At 51.0% G+C, this 19404-nt stretch overlaps 1 protein-coding gene across 4 annotated transcripts in view; it reads right to left on the reverse strand.

The window, feature by feature from the left end:
- Positions 1 to 19404, reverse strand: part of MPP3 (MAGUK p55 scaffold protein 3) — a gene marked incomplete at both ends in the record, with an annotated part of 31052 nt that overhangs the window by 4582 nt on the left and 7066 nt on the right. For 3 of the 4 annotated variants that reach the window (XM_080713729.1, XM_080713728.1, XM_080713726.1), the window contains 10 exons: positions 1035 to 1157; positions 2944 to 3052; positions 3220 to 3313; positions 6224 to 6304; positions 6403 to 6567; positions 8062 to 8103; positions 8620 to 8640; positions 10392 to 10456; positions 12820 to 13016; positions 18632 to 18706. In XM_080713729.1, the coding sequence (XP_080569855.1) occupies positions 1035 to 1157; positions 2944 to 3052; positions 3220 to 3313; positions 6224 to 6304; positions 6403 to 6567; positions 8062 to 8103; positions 8620 to 8640; positions 10392 to 10456; positions 12820 to 13016; positions 18632 to 18706 (972 nt within the window). The remainder of the gene's footprint in view (positions 1 to 1034; positions 1158 to 2943; positions 3053 to 3219; positions 3314 to 6223; positions 6305 to 6402; positions 6568 to 8061; positions 8104 to 8619; positions 8641 to 10391; positions 10457 to 12819; positions 13017 to 18631; positions 18707 to 19404) is intronic. The other variant, XM_080713727.1, reaches the window with a different exon arrangement.

Consider the following 19404-nt stretch of genomic DNA (forward strand, 5'->3'; position numbering starts at 1 on the left):
TGAGAGGGCCTCGCTCAGGCAGAACCAGCCACATTGGGCAGCAAGCAACGTCTGTTCTGAAACTGGGTTGCTTCTCACCCCACATCAAACATCTTCCCCACTCCCCACCCGGCCCTGCAGAGCACCAGAAGAGATGAGAGACCACGTCCATGCGTCCTGGGAGAACGCGACCAAATACTTTGGTGTCAGGAGGGGGTTCCTGGCCCAGATTGAGCGGAATAAGATCTCCAGCAGGAAACAGAAGTGTACCTAGGAACCCACTGGATTATCTTATCTACTAGTTTCAGAAATAGAGGAACTCGCTGATGGTTTCAAACTGGTTTGAGAGCAGTGATAACGACCTTGTGAGTTGATGTTTCAATTAAAATAACACTTGGGTTTGGGCTAGGAGCTCAGCACGTGCTGCGTCACACTTGAATCAGGTCTCCGACAGACGTCAGCCCGTATGTGGGGGATGGCGTTTACAGGAGAGTAGAGGGGTGTGAGCCTGGCAACGCCATGCCTGCCTGGATTGGGAAGTACTTCTGACTGTCCCACCTCAAGCCTCTGGCCATTCTCTCTCTCTCTCTCTCTCTCTCTCTCTCTCTCTCTCTCTCTCTCTCTCTCTCTCTCTGGCCATTCTCTCCCTCTCTCTCTCTCTCTCTCCCTTTTCTTCCTTTTTTTTTTTTTTAATTTGTGGTACTAGGGATTGAACCCAAAGGCATTCTACCTCTAAGCTATACCCCCAGTCCTATTTTATTTTGAAACAGGGTCTCAGTAAAATGCAGAGGGCCTTTCTATGTTGTTGAGGCTGGCTATAAACCTGTGATCCTTCTGTCTCAGCCTCCCAAGTACTGGGTTAACAGGCGTGTGCACCACACCCGGCTTGGCCATCTTTTCTTAGTGTTGCCAACAGGCAAAATGGAAAGCTGGTCTTGTGCAGAAGTCATGTCCTATGTCCTTCCTCCACTGCAAGTAACCTCAAGCAGCTAGAGGTGTTCACTGCAATCGCCCCTCTTAAGCCTTCAGAAAAGAAATGGTCAGCTTGAACTTACAAGTGGAGCTGCTGTGTCCTCACAAGCCGGGGACATGGGGGGTGTCTTTCTTTTTTCCTGGATTGCAGGCTTTACAAATATAATATAGGGTTTGAACTCTGAGGTCCTCAGCTGTTTCAGTGCCTGAGAAAGAAAGTTCAGAAAAATCACACACTTCTGAAATACTTTACTGTGAAACATTCTTTTCAAAAGCTCAATCCTCATGTGCTTCGAGCTCATACACTGGACAGCAGAGGTCGGGGTTTCAAGCAGGCAGGCAAACTGTACATCTTCTCATCCTTCACTGTGACAATGAACTCAGCTAGGCCCTGAAGGCCACATGCAGAGGAAGGAAGGCTCCAGAGCCTCCGTTCAGAGTCGCCAGTTCTTTTAGATCTGACCCCTCTAGCTCTTCCCCACCTGCACATTCCTGCCGGCCGAGGCAGCAGGATTCAGTGTGCATCTATTTAGTCAAACATCATCAATGTGAACCGGGCACGGTGCACACACCTGTAATCCCAATGCTTGGAGGACTGAGACAGGTGGCTTGCAGGTTTGAGGACAGCCTCAGCAACGGAGTAAAACTCTCAGCAACCTAACGAGAACTTGTTTCACAGACAAGAAAAAGAAAAGAAAGGGCCGGGAGCTGGGCACGCTGACGCACACTTGTAATCCTAGTATTTGGGAGGCTAAGACATAAGACAGAAAGATTGCAGGGTTTGGGCCAGTCTCAGAAACTTAGTGAGGAGGGCCTCTACCCTATTTCAAAATAAAAAATAAAAGGGCGTAGCTCAGCAAAATACCACCCCTGGGTCTTATTTGCAGTGCGCACACGCGCGCACACACACAGTGTTAGGGATAGAGATAAAAGGTAGACTGTCCCTAGATTCAATCCCAATGCCACACACATGTAACAAAATCAATCTGTCTATACTCAAAATCTGTGATAACACACAGGTCTTCTGATAGTCAAAGAAAAGGTTTGCAAAGCACATAGAACCATAACCTAAGGGATTACTTGGAACAAACTTGCAGACTTCAGGTTTTCCATATGCAAATCACACTGTTATGAGTGGGTTTTCTCTGGAATATATGAGCCTCTGTTTGGAAATGCTGGCATTAAACTGTTACACGCACTATCTGGACATCAAAAAAATCAATAAAATCACCTTTCAAAAATGCTTTTGAAGTTTAAACTTTGAATTTTGACTACCAACTCCCAGGAAGTCCTAACGAGCAAGGGTTTTCCCTTATAGGCAAAAATGGGCTTTTTGAAATATGTTTGAAGCTAACTTCTGTAAAATAAAGCTTATAGTTTATATCGTGAAATCAAAAGATCTATCTCTATATAGGAAAAAAAATACACATAACTGAGTTCAAAGCTTGGAAGTTTTTCTGAAAGACAAGGTTAAAAAGACGGCCAGGCCCCCGTGGAGCCCCATGGCTTGCCGGTCACGCAGAACTAGAAATGGCTTTGAAGCTCCTCATGCTGGTCCCGGCTCCCTCCTCCTTCCCTTTCAAGCTGCTCTCCTGGCCTCCCTCAGGGCATTTCACTTGTCCTGGTTAGGGGAGGGCTGTCTGGGGAGGACTCAGCCCCAGCTTCACCTGGGTGTTTACATCTCCGTCTCTCACACTACAACTGGCCAGGCCAGGCCACCATCTTTAACATGATTTTTTTCACGCAGGGGACACTGTCCTGAGTCTATGGGCCAAGGGAAAGGTCCTTAACATGAGCTTTCTCCAATTAACACAGTATTTGTGGATACAGGTGCATGTGTGTGGGGTTCAGAGCCTTCATTCAACTCTCAAAAAGAAATGCAAGGACAGTTCCCATCCATTATTCTGGCCTGGAAATTCCCTCGACTGAGGCCAACGGGCCTGTAAAGTTGCAGTCCGTTAATTAGACATGAGCACTGGGCTAGAAACTCACTTCCGGTTCCACGTCCACCAAACAAACTTTGTTTTTGGCCATAACAGCCCGAATGGCCTCCAGGCTGGTTCCATAGAGATTTTCCTTATATTCGCCATGCTCCAAGAACCTAAAATACCACCAAAGGAGAAAAGAACATTAGTCCTGGAGTTTTCTCAAAAAACAAAAAACAAAAAACAAAAAAACTGGACTTCCCAACACGACTTCTCGTGCAGTGCAACAGTAAACAGGTACAAAGACCCGCAGCTGCCGAGAGCCGGCCACTGGGCAACGTACTTGCTGTGATGGAGGTCGGCCTCAAATGCTTGCTTAGACACAAAGTGATACTCCACCCCTTCCTTCTCCTGGCTCTTTCGGGGCCTTGTGGTATCTTTTAAAGAAAGAAGAGACAGAGCTGAGCAAAGAGATGTCAGGGCACAGTGACTGAGAACAGCGGCGAGCCTGGGCCGTCCACCCAGGAAGGAGCTCGTCGCGGGTCTGTGTATTAGCAGCCATCTCTGCCCGAGTGTCCTGGTGTCAGGCCCCCACTTTGTATCTGGGGAAACTGAGGTACAGAGAGTTAAGCACAGTGCCCAGTGACCCACAGCCAGCAGAGCCAGGGCCATCCTTTGTCCCATGCCAGGCACATGCCCTTCTCCACTCTGCCAAACCATCTCCCTGATGCCAGCTTTTCATTGTTTTCTGGTATTGGGGAGCAATCTACCTCTGAGCTACACCCCCACCCCTATTTATTTTTATTTTGAAATATGGTCTAAGTTGCTGAGGGCCTCATTAAGTTGCTAAGGCTGGCCACCAACCTGTGATCCTTTTGTCCCAGCCTCCCAAATACTGGGATTACGGGTATCAACCACAATGTCCCGCTGATGCTGGGGTTTTTAAGAATCACTGAAAGGACTCCTAGTCCTAGTGGAGTCTTTTTGTTTGTTTGTTTTGTACTAGGGGTTAAACTACTCAAGAACATTCTCCTTTGAGCTACACCTTCAGTCCTATTTTTTTTAATTCTTTATTTTGAAACAGGGTCTAAGTTATAGAGGGCCTCACTAAGTAGCTGAGGCTGCCTGCAAATCTGCGATTCTCCTGTCTCAGCCTCCCAAATGCTAGGATTACAGGTGTGCATCACCACGCCCAGCAAGAAACAGCTTTAAAACCGTGTTCCCTGTTGGTTTGCATAGTGGAAGAGAAAGGCACATTTCTGGGGATAGTCAGGTTCTCAGAGAACAAGAGCACAGGTGAGACGACACCAGCTTTTCCAAAAGAAAGCTCAGGGACCTGAAGGACAGGGTTTTCTGGCCCCTGGGGCCAGCGCTGGGATGCTCTGTGATCCCCACGTGGCATCCTGGTTGGATCCCTGGAAGCGCTGCTATGGTCACCCTTCCAGGTCACTGCCTTGCTTTGAAACCTTCATCATTCAGCCGGGCGTGGCGGCGCATGCTTGTAATCCCTGCGCCTGGGAGGCTGAGACAGGAGGATCACGCAGGTTCGAAGCCAGCCTTGAGCGCTGGCTTAGGAGACCCTGTTTCCAAATAAAAATGTAAAAATAGGTCTGGGAGTGTAGCCTGGAGGTAGAAGGGCTTCCAGGAACCCCAGTACCACAAAAAAAAAAAAAAAAAAAAACCAAAAACACTTCATCATTCACAGATTGGATCCTAAACACCTTAACGACCCTCACCATCCACCCAACCTCTGACCGCATCATCTCCTGCCACGTCGTCCGCACTAGCGTCTCCAGGCCCTGGCATGGCTGCCCTGGGTCACACCCCATCCCTTTCCATGCAATGTTCCCTCTGTACAGCCAACTCCTCCTCTCTTCTCTGCCTGGAAAACCCCTCCTTACTCTTCAACCCTCAGCACAGAAGTCACTGCCTCTGGGAAGCCTTTCCTCCAGTTCCTAAGATCGAGGGAGGAATCTGTGACATCCTTGGAAGTAGCTCGAACCCAGTCAGGGATCCCACGCCAAGGGACGGATGGACCCGAGGGCTCCCTGTGTGCGACCACCTCCGAGCATCCACCTGAAACCTAAAGAGCAGTGGCTCCCCAAAGTGCTCCAGGCCAAGAGTGGCCCCCATGCCCCACCCCCTCAGAGCAGAAAACAATTTTTTTTTGGTGGTACTGGGAGTGGAACCCAGGGGCTTTTCTACCTCCGGGCTATGCTCCCAGACCTGTTTTATACTTTATTTGGAAACAGGGTCTCACTAAGTTGCTGAGAGCCTCACTAAGTAGCTGAGGCTGGCTTCGAACCTGTGCAATCCTCCTGCCTCAACTTCCCAAGCGCAGGGATTACAAGCGTGAGCCACCATGCCCGGCCTCAGAAAACAATTCTGAGGAGTGGCCGTGCCATCGGTGGGGTGGCCCAGGGGAAAGTTGCCCTGCCCTAGAACACCCTGGAAAAGGCCTATTACTGCTGCCACAGCATACCCGCTCGATAGCCAGCAGGCACCCACACTGCGCCCCTCTGAGGCCCGAGGGACTGAGAGTGAGGGACTGAGGGGCCAAGAGCAGGATGAAGCAGCAGGTGAGAAACCACCTGCCGCTCTGCTCTGTGAGCTCGTGGCTGGGGCGGGTGCCTGGGGCCTGATCCGTGTTTCTGCCTCTTGCTGACGGTGTGACACTGGGCAAGTTCCTTTACCTCGCTGGGGCTCACTGTCTTCCTCTGCAGAGTGGGATGATACCAATCCCTCTTAGGGAAGGCCTGACCAAGCGTCTCCACATGAAAGCTCTTTGCAGTTTCTGGCCTTCTCTCGTCTTCCCCCTCCTCCTCCTCATCATCATCACAAGCAGAACCAGGATCCCGCCCACTGGATCTTGGCACCATGCTGCCTCCAGCAGCAGACAGCCTCAGCGGGATTCAGTAGGGGTGCCGCCCCTCTCAGGACTGCCCCGAGGCAAGGCCGGGCTGGGCAGCACCTCTCCCAGGGGCTTCACCCTCTCTGACCCCTTTTATACCCACAAGACAGAGGCCATAGGGTAAGAGTTACTGGGAAGAAGGGGCTGGCCGCTCCCGCTGTGGGGCCCCTCAGACTGGGTTGAGGCTGCACTTTGCCTGCAGTGTGTTCCCGACTCATCTTCCTCCTCCAGCTTCTGCCAGAGAAGGGTTTAGAGGACCAATGGGAGCCTCTTCCTGCCGTGCCGGTGTCCCACAATGAGCGGGCAGTGCCGGGTGGTCCCTCAGACCCAAAGTGTTGAAGGGATCGAGGTGAATACGAAGAAATCAAGCCCCCCATGATATACTCACGCGCACACCAACACACACATGCACGCACACCCACATGGGCCCTCTTACGTGGAACAGCAACACCAAAGTGCTGTGGGTTCTCAGCCACCACCTTCTGCTTCAGCTCCTGCAGCCGCGCTCCCAGAGACCCTGGGAGACAGAGGGAAGACGGACGAGGTCCCTGCTGGGCTCTCTCCCCAGCGCGGGGGAAGGACCAGCCACCCCTGGAAACCCAGGCCGGCACCTACCGATCAGAATCACCAGGCGGGGCCGCTCGCCCGGCTGTTGTTGGTACCTGGCCACCTCCTCGTAGGTCAGCAGCTCCGGGCACTCGGCTCCCACAGACATCTTCCCTTCCTGCGAGCCACCAAGCCTCTCCCTGCAGCCCAGCCGGAAGCTCCTCCGAAGACCAGCTTAGGGAGGGACAGAGGGGCATGGTGGCATGTGTCCCAGGATCTCCCAGTAAAGACCTTCCCCGCAGGGCAGGACCTGGAGGTAGGACTGATCCCCTGACCTCCCCACCCTGCTGCTCAGGAGGCACAGTGGCATGATGAAGGGGGACCTCCAAGCACCCAAGGACTAGGGTTTGAGGTCCCTGTTTGGCCTGGCATGTGACTGACGTGGCAAGTCTCTTGATCTCTCTCATTCTCCCTATCTGTGAAATGGGGATGCAGTCGTGCAATGGGTAGTCCTCCACGGACCCTGGACCCGGGACCACTGGTGACATTTAACCACAGCAGGTAAGACAGTACAATCAGACACGTGTTAAAGTTCAACACGTGAGCCGGGGATGGTGGTGCGCACCTGTAATCCTAGTACCTGGGAGGCCAAGACAGGAGGACCACAGGTTCACGGCCAGCCTCGGCTACTTAGTGAGGCCCTCTGCAACTTAGTGAGACCCTATTTCATTTATTTATTTATTTATTTGGTGGTACTGGGGTTCCTGGAAGCCCTTCTACATCCGGGCTACACTCCCAGACCTATTTTTACATTTTTATCTGGAAACAGGGTCTCCTAAGCCAGCGCGGGCGGCTGGCTTCGAACCTGCGCGATCCTCCTGTCTCTGCCTCCCAAGCGCGGGGATTACAAGCGTGCGCCACCACGCCCGGCTAGTGAGACCCTATTTCAAAATAAAGAATAACAAATAGGGCTGGGAGTGTAGCTCAGAGGTAGAAGGCCCCCAGGTTACATCCCCAGTGCCACCAAAAAAAAAAAAAAAAAAAAAAGTTCCAGCCTTTGGCCACTGTCCTGAGGTTACGTAAGAGGGCGGCTCTGGCTCCATCCACAGCACATACATGCTGAGGTGCCGAGGGCCAAAGGGCACGTCTACACCAGACTCACCTGTGACTTGGGAGCCGGCCCCCATGAATAGTAAAGGAACGGCAGCACCGTGGGCAGTCTGGGACTGCGGCCTGGCAGGAGCCACGGGCATCCTCCCTGCCATTCCTACACCTTTTCGGTAAGTTTGAAATTACTTCAAAACAAAGGTTTTAAAAAAATCTTTGGCCTGTCTCTAAGGCCTTAAAAAAAACTGAAGAAAATAAAAGATGTAAAGGTACTCCTGAAGACCATTAAGTACCCTGGCATTGTATGTGGGGGCAGTCACCCTGAACAGACTTCAATCAAGATACGATGATAAAATCAGTGTTAACGTAGTGCTCTGGTGCCCCTCCTCCATGGCTCTGTGACCCGTGGCAGGGTGAAACCTGGGGTGGGGTCCTCAGATCTGGACAGGCACAGCCCCTCCTCAGGCTGACAGAGATGGGGGATCCTCCAGGCTCAGGGGCTCATGACCAGGTCTGGGGCTCGTACTGTTCAGCCTGTGTCTTTCCCCGACTGGGGAGCCCCAGGTGGGGTGGGACATATGCGGGCCAGCAGGAGGCCCCGGGGAGAACCCGGCTACTCACCCACATAGTGACCTTTGAAGTACCCCTCACAGTCACAGGTCTCTGGGAACCAAAAAGAGGGAAGGACAGTGAGTCGCAGCGGACGCATCCTCAGGCCCAGAGGAACCCCAGCCCTGACGGTCAGGCCAGCCTCCAGGCTGGGATACCAAGGAGCTCAAGAGAAATACCATGTCCTGGCTGCCCCAGGAAAAGTCCTTCCGTTGCAGTCGGTTCTCCATGTTAGGTCCCAACAACCTTTCCAAGCCCCGGAGGGGGTCCCGGGCCAGGAGAACTCCTTCCAGTCCTTGAGTTGCGACCAGTGGGAATAGGGCAGGAGGACGCTCTCGCCGCCCTCCTGTGTCCTGGCCCCTACTGAGCTGTCAGCACAGCCCAGTCCCTGGAAGGCTGGCCCCTTGTGCTGGGCCCATGGGGAGGGACCCTAAGGCCTTGAGCCCCTTCCCAACCTACACATCTGGGCACAGCCATCGAGATGAGGAAGGAAAACCAGCCCCTCCAGCCCCAAACGTTCCACGGAGAAGGGGCCTCACTCATGTACATGGGGACAAATGCCGGGCCTACCTGTATCACAAGGCTGATCATCTGCGGTTTGCACAAAAGACAGATGAGACAGCGTTAGCAGAGGGGACCGGGAAGCCTTGCGGCTGAGAGGCGGCCTCGGGAGCCCAAGGAGCCCTCCTCTGTCCTGTTTCTTTCCTCCAACAAACCTGTGATCTGAGCCGCGGCACGTCACTACACCTAAGACCTGCCCTAATTAGTCTTCTTGTGTGTGTCTCACTAGCAGCCCAGGGGAAGCAGCTCACGGCTGGCAAAAGTGGCCCCCAGGGCAATTTCCCCAGCAGATTTCCCACAGGACAGCAAGGCTGGACAGGTGGCCACTGGCAGTGGCCCACAGAATGACTATCTTTGGGGTGCCGTGGTGGAAATCACACCCGCTCTTTCTTTTCTGGACTTGCCTGAGGAAATGCAGGCGACAGAGGATGGAGCCAAGGGACAGGAGAAGCAGAGCTGCCAGCCCCTGCAGCAAAGGCCAGGCTCGGGAAAAGCCTCCTTTCCACACGGGCCCTAACCTGGGGCCTCTGACTACAGGCCTCCCTGCACCCCCACTCCATGCATGTAAACTTGTGAGCCTGCCTTTTCCCTCTTGGAGAAAGGGGGTGCCTCACTCCACCGCTTCCTAGGGCTCTGGGATGATTACAAGACTAGAGCTGGGGGAGCTGGACTCCACCCCAGCACCCCTCAACAAATACAAACCAAGAGAAGGCAAGAACGCAGGTGGATATGTTTTCTAAAAGGTAAAGTGTTACACAGATAAAACGCAGAGCACCCAAGTAAACTTGACTTCCAAATAAACAACAAATCATTTATTTTCTTCTTTCTTTCTTCCCCTCTTTCTTTCCTTTCTCTTTGTGGTGATCGAAGCTAAGGGCGGTGGAGATTGGATCTAAGAACATTTTACCTCTGAGCTACATACCCAGCCATATTTTATTCTTTTATTTTGAAACAGGATCTTGCTAAGTCACCGGGCGCTGGTCTTGTATTTGCAATCCTGCTATCTCGACCCCTCAAGTTCTGGGATTACAGGCATACACCACCATGCCTGGCTGGATAATTTCTTAATATGTCCCAAATACTGCATGGGACATACTTTTACTAAAAAATTCACTATTTAAAAATTTAAATGTAGCCAGGTGTAGTGGCACACACTTGTAATCCCAGCATTTGGGAGGCTGAGACAGGAGGATCGCAATTCGTGGACAGCCTCAGCTACTTAGTGAGGCCCTCCGCAACTCAGTGAGACCCTGTTTCAAAATTAAGAATAAAAAATTGGGCAGGGGGTATAGCTCGGAGGTCAAATGCCTCTGGGTTCCACCCCCAGGCCCCCAAAAATAAAAAAAATAAATAAATAAAATTTAAATGTAACTGAGCATGCTCTATTTGCATTTGTCAAACCTTATCAGAGAGGTCACTCAGTCCCTTCTCCAGCACCTTCTAAATCAGTGGTTCTTGAATCTTTAGAGTCAGAGTTTCTTGGGAATCTAAGGAAAACTACAGACCCCCTCAGTACCCCTCCGTACACACAGAGGTTTCAATACCACTTGGGGGAGAGGCATTAACATAACCCCCAGTGTCACCTATGGATCCCAAGGATCAGAGCTCCTCTCTGGGGAACAGTTGCCCCGAGCCCTCCCCCCATGCCTTTCCTGCCTCTTTCCACAAGCTCAGACAGGACCCCCAGGCCCCTTCCCTTTATGCAGCTTCCTCCCTGCACAAAGTCCCCAAGTCCCAACCCCAGCCCCTCCCTCAAGTGCCATCCCTGCCAGTCTACTCACAGGGGGGCTTCTTGAGGCTCTGGGGGCTTGGCAGGGTGCCCGTGGCTCTGCGGTAGCTTAGTCGTCTGTGGGGAGACAAGGGGATGGGGGTCCATGACCTGGGACACAGGAGCAGTTGAAGGCAGCCCTCGGAAACTCAGAGAAACCAAGGCCCAGTCCCACAGTGGGGCACAAGCCGGGTACTCCAGCCTCCTCGACTCTGAGGAGGCTGGAAAATAGCAGAGCAGCTCGCAGACTTCCAGGAGAGGCCGAGGGCCGGCATGACCCCCAGGTGAGGGCCTTCGCCTCACACGGGGAGCTCAGCCCCACTGGAAAGGCGGCCTCTGAGACGAGTCGCACATGGGTTGAGGAAACACCCGGGGCTCTTGGAGGTGTCCAGGTGCCCACATTCAATGCAGCCAAAGAGCCTCCCTAACAGCCTCCAGTAAGGGTTGCCAAGACCTGTGAAACCAAACTACAGAGGGGCCCGGGCTCCCCCGAGGAAACACAGCAGGGGTTCTCAGACCTTAGCACCTCAGAATCACCTGGGATATTTGCTGAAACACAGATTTCAGGGTCTGCATTAGTAGGTCTAGGGTGGGGCCCAAGGACCTGCATTTTTAACAAGTTCCCAGGTGATACGGGTATCTCTGGCCAGGAGACCACACCAAGAAAACCACTGATATGGGAAAACCCAGGATTCTGTCATCTGTATTCTATACCCCAAAAGATGTGCAGAGGAGCTGGAAGTGGTGGTGCACACTTGTAATCTCAGTACTTGGGAGGCTGAGACAGGAGGATTGCAAGTTCGCTGCCAGCCTCGGCAACTTAGTGAGACCCTAATTCAAAACAGATAAATAAAATAGGGCTGGGAGCGCCAGGTGTGGCAGTGCACACTTGTAATTCCAGTACTTGGGAGGCTGAGACAGCAGGATCACGGGTTCCAGGACAGCTTCAGTAAGTAGTAAGACTCTCGTCAACCTACTAAGACCCTGTCTCAAAAACAGAACTAAAAATAGGGCTGTGGGCACAGCTTGGAGGTAGAATGCCCCTGAATTCAATCCTCAGTACCCCAAAAAAATATGTAGTGGGCTACAGCTCACAGGGGAGGTGACAGTCCTGTCCACCCACCCTCTGACCTAGGATTTACCTTCTTGGCAATCAATTCTAAAGAAAAAAATACATTAAATATGAGAAACATTCTCTTATTAACGCAAGATAATTACTGCAGCTTTGAGACAGAAAAATTGGAGATGCCCTGAAGTGTCAGCCGTGGAATCACGAGGCCCGACCCTTCCTGGAGAAGCCTCCCCTACGAGCCCAGGCGAGGGGCAGCCTCCTGGCTGAGCTTGCAGAGAACCGTGTCCACCTCCCTCCACTGCCCCGCTCATATGCACGTGTGTGCCTGAAGACACCTGACTTTGCCACTACATACAAGCTCGTGCGTCCACAGCCACCACAGGGCCCGGCCAAGGCCAGCCCAACTCATAAGAATACCCGCACACCTCCTGAGGAAATCCCCTGAATGTAAATCAAACTACAAATACGCGGTAAGATACTAAATGCAAATGTCAAAATGTTAAGTTTAAAAATAAATAAGTAAATAAAAGCAAGACCCCCCCCCAAGTCCTGTGTGCTACACTCACACAGAAACCACAGGAAGGAAATGAGCAGTGCTGTTTAGATTGTGGTGAGACTCTGGGTGATTTTCTTCCTCTTCTATTTTCATAGTCTACTTTTAAGCTTTCCCTAAGCATGTACTATAAAATATGGTTGAGCCTCTGCATCTAAGGGTCCTATGTCTACAGACTCAACCAATCACAGGTAAACATATTTGAAACAAATATTCCCTAAATGATATGGTATAACAACTTTCATTTATTTATTTGTTTGTTTATTTATTTGTGTGGGGGGGAGTACTGAAGATTAAACCCAGTGACACACCCCCACCTTATTTTATTTTTAGTTCTGAAACAAGGTCTTGCTAAGTTACCACGTGTTGCCCTCAGATCTGCCATCCTCCTGTTTCAGCCTCCTACATAATGGGATAACAGGAGTATTCCTGGCCAGTATAACAACTATTTACATGATATAAGGTATTATATGTCATTTAGCGATGACCTGAAATACACAGGAGGACATACACAGGTTGAGTATTATACCATTTTATGTAAGGGCCTTGAGCATCTGCTAATCTCTGTGTCCACAGGAAGTCCTGAAACCAATCCCTGTGGACACTGAAGGACAACTGTATACACGTCAGTACGTTATTTAAATCTCAAACAGCCAACACCGTGAGTTAGGGGACAAGAACAGACATACGCGCCACTCAAGAAACACGACTCAGTGGGCCCCTCTGTCTATGGTTGGCAGAGACTTAGGGGTTTGTTGTGTACCTGGGTCACTGGCAGCTTGGGGACCCCCACCTCATGGTAGCACCCAGACCCACCTCTCCTGGAACTGCTTGGAGGGGATGAGGCCGGCGCGGAGGTTGGTGTCCCCCACTCGCTTGGCTTGCCACCACGTGGGGTCGTCCTGGCTCACCACCTCCAGGACCTGCCTGCGCTGGAAGGGCAGGCCTGCCTCCTGGCAGGGGATGGCGCGGTCCTCCCGAGGGTCGTAGTGGAAGAGGGCCCGCATGAACACCTGCAGGGGACAGCAAGGGTGAGGTGGCAGCTCTGTGCTCCGCACAGGTGGGTCAGTGCCCCGTGGAAGGCGGATGGTAACTTTGTGAACGGCCTTGAGGATAGAGAACTAGTTAGCAAAACACTGCCCAGGTTTTCTTACTGTTCATCAACCATGTGGGACATTCTACTCAGGAAATCCATCCAGGATTGGTATTACAGGAGTGTACGAGATGCAAGGATTGCCACACACATGTAAAGGAAACTAGTGAATGAACTACAACTGAATTTCTCTTTCCTCAACATTTCTTTCTTTTCCTTTTGGTGGTACTGGAGACTAAACCCAGGGGCATTTCACCTCTGAGATAAGGCACCAACCCTACTTCATCTTTATTTTGTAACAGGGTCTCACTAAGCTGCGGAAGGCCTTGCTAAGTAGCTGAAGCCGGCCAAGAACTCGAGATTCTCCTGCCTCAGCCTCCCAAGCACTGGGATTACAAGCGTGCGTCACCACACCCGGCTCCAACCTAAACATTTCTATGTTTCCCTGATCTGCTGTCCTCAAAACATCTTCTCAGTGTACACAAAGCAACAACCAAGCCTGGGGACCAAAAGTAAAGGCGAACACAAGTTGCAACTCCAGTGTGATTTTTACTATACCAACTGCTCCTAATGAAGTCAGAGCCATCTGTTAAATAAGTACTCTCAATGTTTTGGTAAGAACACAAATATCAACAAATGTATTGGTACATGCCTGTAATCTCAGTACTTGGGATTCATCATGGGGGGCGTGCTGGGGCGGAACGCAGGGCCTCGGGCATGCTAAGCAAGCACTCTACTGCTGAACTGCAGCCCCGGCCTCACTCATTGGTGGGTGACTGACACCCATATTTTCTACAGCTCAATCCTGCCTCATCTGTCATATACTTAGACATGCCCCGCACCCCTTTTACCCTGGAGTCCCAGGCTGTGAGGACACAGGCCCACTTCACACACCTTTGCTCTCTTTTACACTACAATGGCATGAATTTATTTTACATATTTCTAGTTCCAGACCAATGACTTCAACAGCAAGGAGAAAGAATAGAATGGGGTCCAGGGTCCAGGGTCTTCCATGGACAGATCCAAACTGTACTGCTTTATGCGCCAGTCAGAAAAGATTCAGTTAGACAACAGTAAAAACTTCCTGACCAGCCAGGCGTGGTGGCGCAAACTTGTAATCCCAGCGCTCGGGAGGCTGAGACCGGAGGATCATGGTTTGCGGACAGCCTCAGCTACTTAGTGATGCCCTCTGAACTTAGTGAGACCCTGTTTCAAAATAAAGAATTTAAAAAAATAGGGCAGGGGGTGTAGCTCAGAGGTCAAATGCCCCTGGTTTCCATCCCTAGACCTGAAAAAAAAAACCAAAAACTTCCTGACCAGAGGTTGTGGGAACAGATACCCTCATCCAGCCACAGATGTTCCAAGGGTCCTAGGCCCTCAGAAAAGTATAATCTTAAATAACTGCCCAGAAAAAACATCTAGATCAAAAAGAAATATTTAGAGCTGATTACACTGGCTCACACCTGTAATCCCTCTGTAATTCCAGTACTTGGGAGTCTCAGACAAGAGGATCCCTGGTACAAGGCCAGCCTCAACAACTTAGAAAAACTCTCAACAACTCAGTGAGACCCTATTTTAGAATAAAAAGGAGTAGGGGTAAAGCTTAAAGGTACAATGCTCCTGGATCAATCCCCAGTACATTAAAAAAAAAAATTATTTCTCCACTTCACTTGCTATAAAAACAGTCACTGAAGATATTGCCCCTTACTGGTCCTCATTCATCAGGGGCCCCTTACTGGTCCTCATTCATCAGGGGCCCCTTACTGGTCCTCATTCATCAGGGGCCCCTTACTGGTCCTCATTCATCAGGGCCCCTTACTGGTCCTCATTCATCAGGGCCCCTTACTGGTCCTCATTCATCAGGGTAGCTATTGAAGTTTCCTCTGAACCAGATCTTGCTGTGTCCCTTCTTCAACAGCATCTCTGTGCCAGATGCTACAGCAAGAGGCAGAGGTGGGACCGGCCTGCTTCCTTCCGGCCATGGATAAAAAGCATGTGATTCACATCTTCTCCTTTCTGCCCTGACTTCCAGGAAGTTCTATCCTCTACCACCACCTCAGCTCAGGTTTGCTTTTGTTTTTATGACAAGGTCTTTGATAGCTGCCCAGGGTGGCATCATGCCTCAGCTTCCCCAGTGGCTGGGATTACAGGCGCGCGCCACCACACCCAGCTACAGGTCAGGTCTTAATATTCTCTCACCTGGCTATTACAATGGCCTCCTACCAGGTCTCCCTGCCTCCAGTCTCTACCCACTCCACGTTCCTCCACTGAATGCCCCAGAGAGCTTTCTAAAACACAAATATGTCCCAGGATGGTGGCACACACCTGTAATCTTAGTACTTGTGAGGCTGACACGGGAGGATCACGGATTCAAGGCCAGCCTCAGGAAAATAGGGAGAGCCTCAGCTCTCTCTTAGCAAGAGCCCGTTTCAAAATAAAAACTTATTTATTTATTTATTTATTTAGTGTGTGTGTGTGTGTGTGTGTGTGTGTGTGTGTGTGTGTGTTACTGGGGATGGAACCCAGGGGCATTCTACCTCTGAGCTACACCCCCAGTCCTATTTTTTTATTCTATTTTGAAACAGGGTCTCACTGAGTTGCAAATGGCCTCACTAAGTAGTAACTGAGGCTGTGTTCGAACTGTAATCCTCCTGTCTCAGCCTCCCAAACACTGGGATTACAAGCATGCACCCCCACACCCAGCTCAAAATAAAAACTTTAAAATGGGCTAAGGATATAGCTCAGAAGTAGAATGCCCCTGGGATCAATATCCAATACCACAAACATAAAACAGAATAAAATTTTAAATTTAAAAAAAAAAAAAACTCTCACAGCTGGGCAAGGTAGTACACACTTGTAATCTCACACTTGGGAGACTGAGATAGGAGAACGACAGGTTTGGGGCCAGCCTCAGCAACCTAGTGAGGCCCTTGGCAACATAGTGAGACCCTGTTTCAAAATAAAAACTAAGCCAGGCATGAAGGAGGATCTCAGTTCGAGGACACCCTCAGCTACTTAGTGAGGCCCTTTGCAACTCAGTGAGACCCTGTTTCAAAATAAAGAATAAAAGCTGGGCGTGGTGGCGCACGCTTGTAATCCCTATGCTTGGAAGGCTGAGACAGGAGGATCGCACCGGTTCGAAGCCAGCCTCAGCTACTTAGTAAGGCTCTCAGCAACTTAGTGAGACCCTGTTTTCAAATAAAATATAAAATAGTTCTGGAAGTATAGCCCGGAGGTAGAAAGCCTCTGGGTTCCACCTCCAGTACCACCAAAAATAAAATAAAATAAAAAAATAAATAAGGAAGGAAGGAAGGAAGGAAGGAAAGAAAGAAAGAAAGAAAGAAAGAAAGAAAGAAAGAAAGAAAGAAAATATAGGGCTGGGGGTATCACTCAGATGTAGAATGCTCCTGGGTTCCGTCCCCATACCAAAAAATAAATAAATAAAAAATAAGGGCCAGGCATGGTGGCGCATGCTTGTAATCCCAGCATTTGGGAGGCAGAGACCAGAGGATTACAGTTCGTGGACAGTCTCAGCTACTTAGCATGACCCTTCGCAACTCAGTGAGACCGTTTCAAAAAAATTTAAAAAGACTAAAAAATAGGACTGAGAGTGTAGCTCAGAGGTTCAGTGCCACTGGGTTCCATCCCCAGTACCACAAAAAAAAATAAATAAAAAATAAAATAGGGCCGGGGGTGCAACTCAGACATAGAATGCTCCTGGGTTCCATTTCTAGCAAAATACACACACACACACACACACACACACACACACACACACACACGCTGGTTGGATAACTTCCTCCCTTAACAAACAAAAATGCCTTTAAGAACCTCTTACCACCTCCAGGTAACCTCTCGGGCGGTGGGTGTGCTCCCTCAGCCCCCGGGCTGGACCCCTTCAGTGCACCCTGGGCTGACATCCAACTACCAGCCCTGGCATCTCTTTGCCTAAGGACTTACTACTGAGACCTTCTTTTTCCTAACCCAGCAGGCAGGAACTGTTACAAATTAATACCCAGGTACAGCCTGCCAGGAGTTGGTGGATAGACCCCTGAGCTCCCCAGGGCTCTTGGGCTGGTCAACAGAGGCATGTATTCTGCAGGGATCCCTGAATTTCCCTGCAGGGTTGCACTCCAGTTGCCCACAGTGGTGACTTGCTAGGTAACACCCTCAGCCTGGCTACCTTCCCTCCTCCTTCCCCCTCCGCTCTGGTGTAAGCCATCTGCATTCAAACCCTTGAGTCAGGGCCAGCTGCTGCCGCCTTTACAGCAAGGAAGATTGAACCCAGGGGTGCTCTACCACAAAGCTACATCCCAGCCCTTATTTTTTTATTTTGAGACAAGGTTTCCCTAAATTGCCCAAGCTAGCTTCAAACTTGCAATCCTCCTGCCTCAGCCTCCTGAGTAGCTGGTACCGACAGAGGTTAGCTTTTCTTTTGTGTGTAGTACTGAGGACTGAGCCCAAGGATATCCTACCTCTGAGCCACATCCCCAGCCCTTCTTATTTTTTATTTTGAAACAGGATCTTACAAAGTTGCTGAGGTTGGTCTCGAACCTGCAGATTCTCCTGTCTCAGCCTCCCAAGTCCTGAGATTACAAGTGTGTGCCACTGTACCCAACTAACAAGTCAGCTTCTAAGAGTCCTCAAACTAAGCAGGGATTATACCAAATCCCTTCATAAACCATTCACAGCCACTTAGAACACGGGTTTAATTCACATCCCCAGCAAAAACCCCTGCCACCCTCCCCCAGAGCCCTGCCACATCACCCTTCTCACTGAGCCCCAACAAGCTCCCCTCCACAATGTCTTGGAGCCCCTGTAGAGTAGGTGCCTCAGCAGACCTTCTCTCCACAGCCCTGCTCATCTGCACCCCTCGAGCCCCACCCCCAGCACCCCCACTCTATGATGCCTTCCTGGGTGCCTCTAACTCTGTACACTCTTCCGGAAGCACCTGTCACATGGCAGTCCCCCTTCTGCACTAAGACCCCTCAAGCCTACCAATGGGCCCTGCCTCCGGCACCCGGCACAAAGGAAGTGACCACCCAAGGTGGGCTCGGCCAGACAACCAAACGGCAGTGACTTCTGTGCGCCCGAGTCCAGCACACTTGGGACCTTCTCTTCCTGGTGATGGCCCTGATTTTATTTTATTTTGGTGGCATTAGGGATTGAACTCAGGAGCATTCTACTTCCAACCTATACCCCTAGCCTTTTTTTTTTTTTTTTTACTTTGAAACAGAGTCTTGTGTGGTTGCTAAAGCTTGTCTTAACCTGCCCTCCTCCTGTCTCAGCCTCACAAATCCTGGGATTACAGCGTGAGCCACCACACCCGGCTGGCCCTGATTTTCTCTATCGATTGAAGTAACCTTGTTTTTTATTAGTAACCTACGTCAAATCCTGTTTCTAAGAAGAGGCAGGGTACAAACGAGTGAATCACTGTGGAATCAAGCCCCTGCCGGGCACAGTGTATCAGCACGAGGGGCACAAGGCTGGCAGGGACCCAGCAGGGCACGCTCCAGTGAGCCTGCCTCCCCGTACCTTGCTTTCCTTGAAGCGGTCCTCCTCCTGGGTGGCCGGGATGATTTTGAGAGTGATGGATCCCTGGGACTGGGCCTAAAGGAGAGAAAACAGAGGCCTATCGCCCTCCAGGTCTGAACCTCCCTGAGTGCCTGTCTCCCGTCTCAGGTCTAAGAACTGAATTCAGAGTGAGAGTCAGACCCGGGGCTCCTTCCCAGCAGCCCACCCTGCTAGGACAGCACCCTGGTTAAATTAACTAAATCAAGACTTGGTACAAAAGGACAAAGATTTTCAATGAGAACCCAAGGACATGACATGCCTTGAACCCCAGCTCTCCAGCACTTCTGACCTCTGGCCGTAGAAGCTGCCCTTCTTGCTTTGTGTCTGGGCCATTTTAATAACAACCTTCGGTTTCAATTTCCTCTGTTCTGCCTTTTTGGGGGACTGTACCCCAAGTAGCGCTTCCCTCTTCCCCCACAACTCTCTGATCTCAGGCTGCTCCCACATTTCTGGGAGGTCCCCTTCCCTCCACTCAACAGAGACCCTGGGCCCCAGAGCCAGCGGCTCAGAGGGAAGACACAGTCCGGCCCACGCCACTACCCAGGAGGCCCAGGCTGTCATTCTAAGACACAGAGGTTGGTGCCCACAGGCAGGCAAGGGCCAGCCGGCACCCAGGTCCCCCGCTGGGCCTTACAGGGTGGCCTCGCTTAGCTCTCAGCCTGCCTCTGCCTCCAACCAGCAGAAGTCAGCAAAGGGCACCAGGATGGCAGAGGAGGCCCAAGGACACTCGAGGC

Source organism: Muscardinus avellanarius, assembly GCF_963383645.1.
Source record: "Muscardinus avellanarius genome assembly, chromosome: 16".
Lineage (NCBI taxonomy): Eukaryota > Metazoa > Chordata > Mammalia > Rodentia > Gliridae > Muscardinus > Muscardinus avellanarius.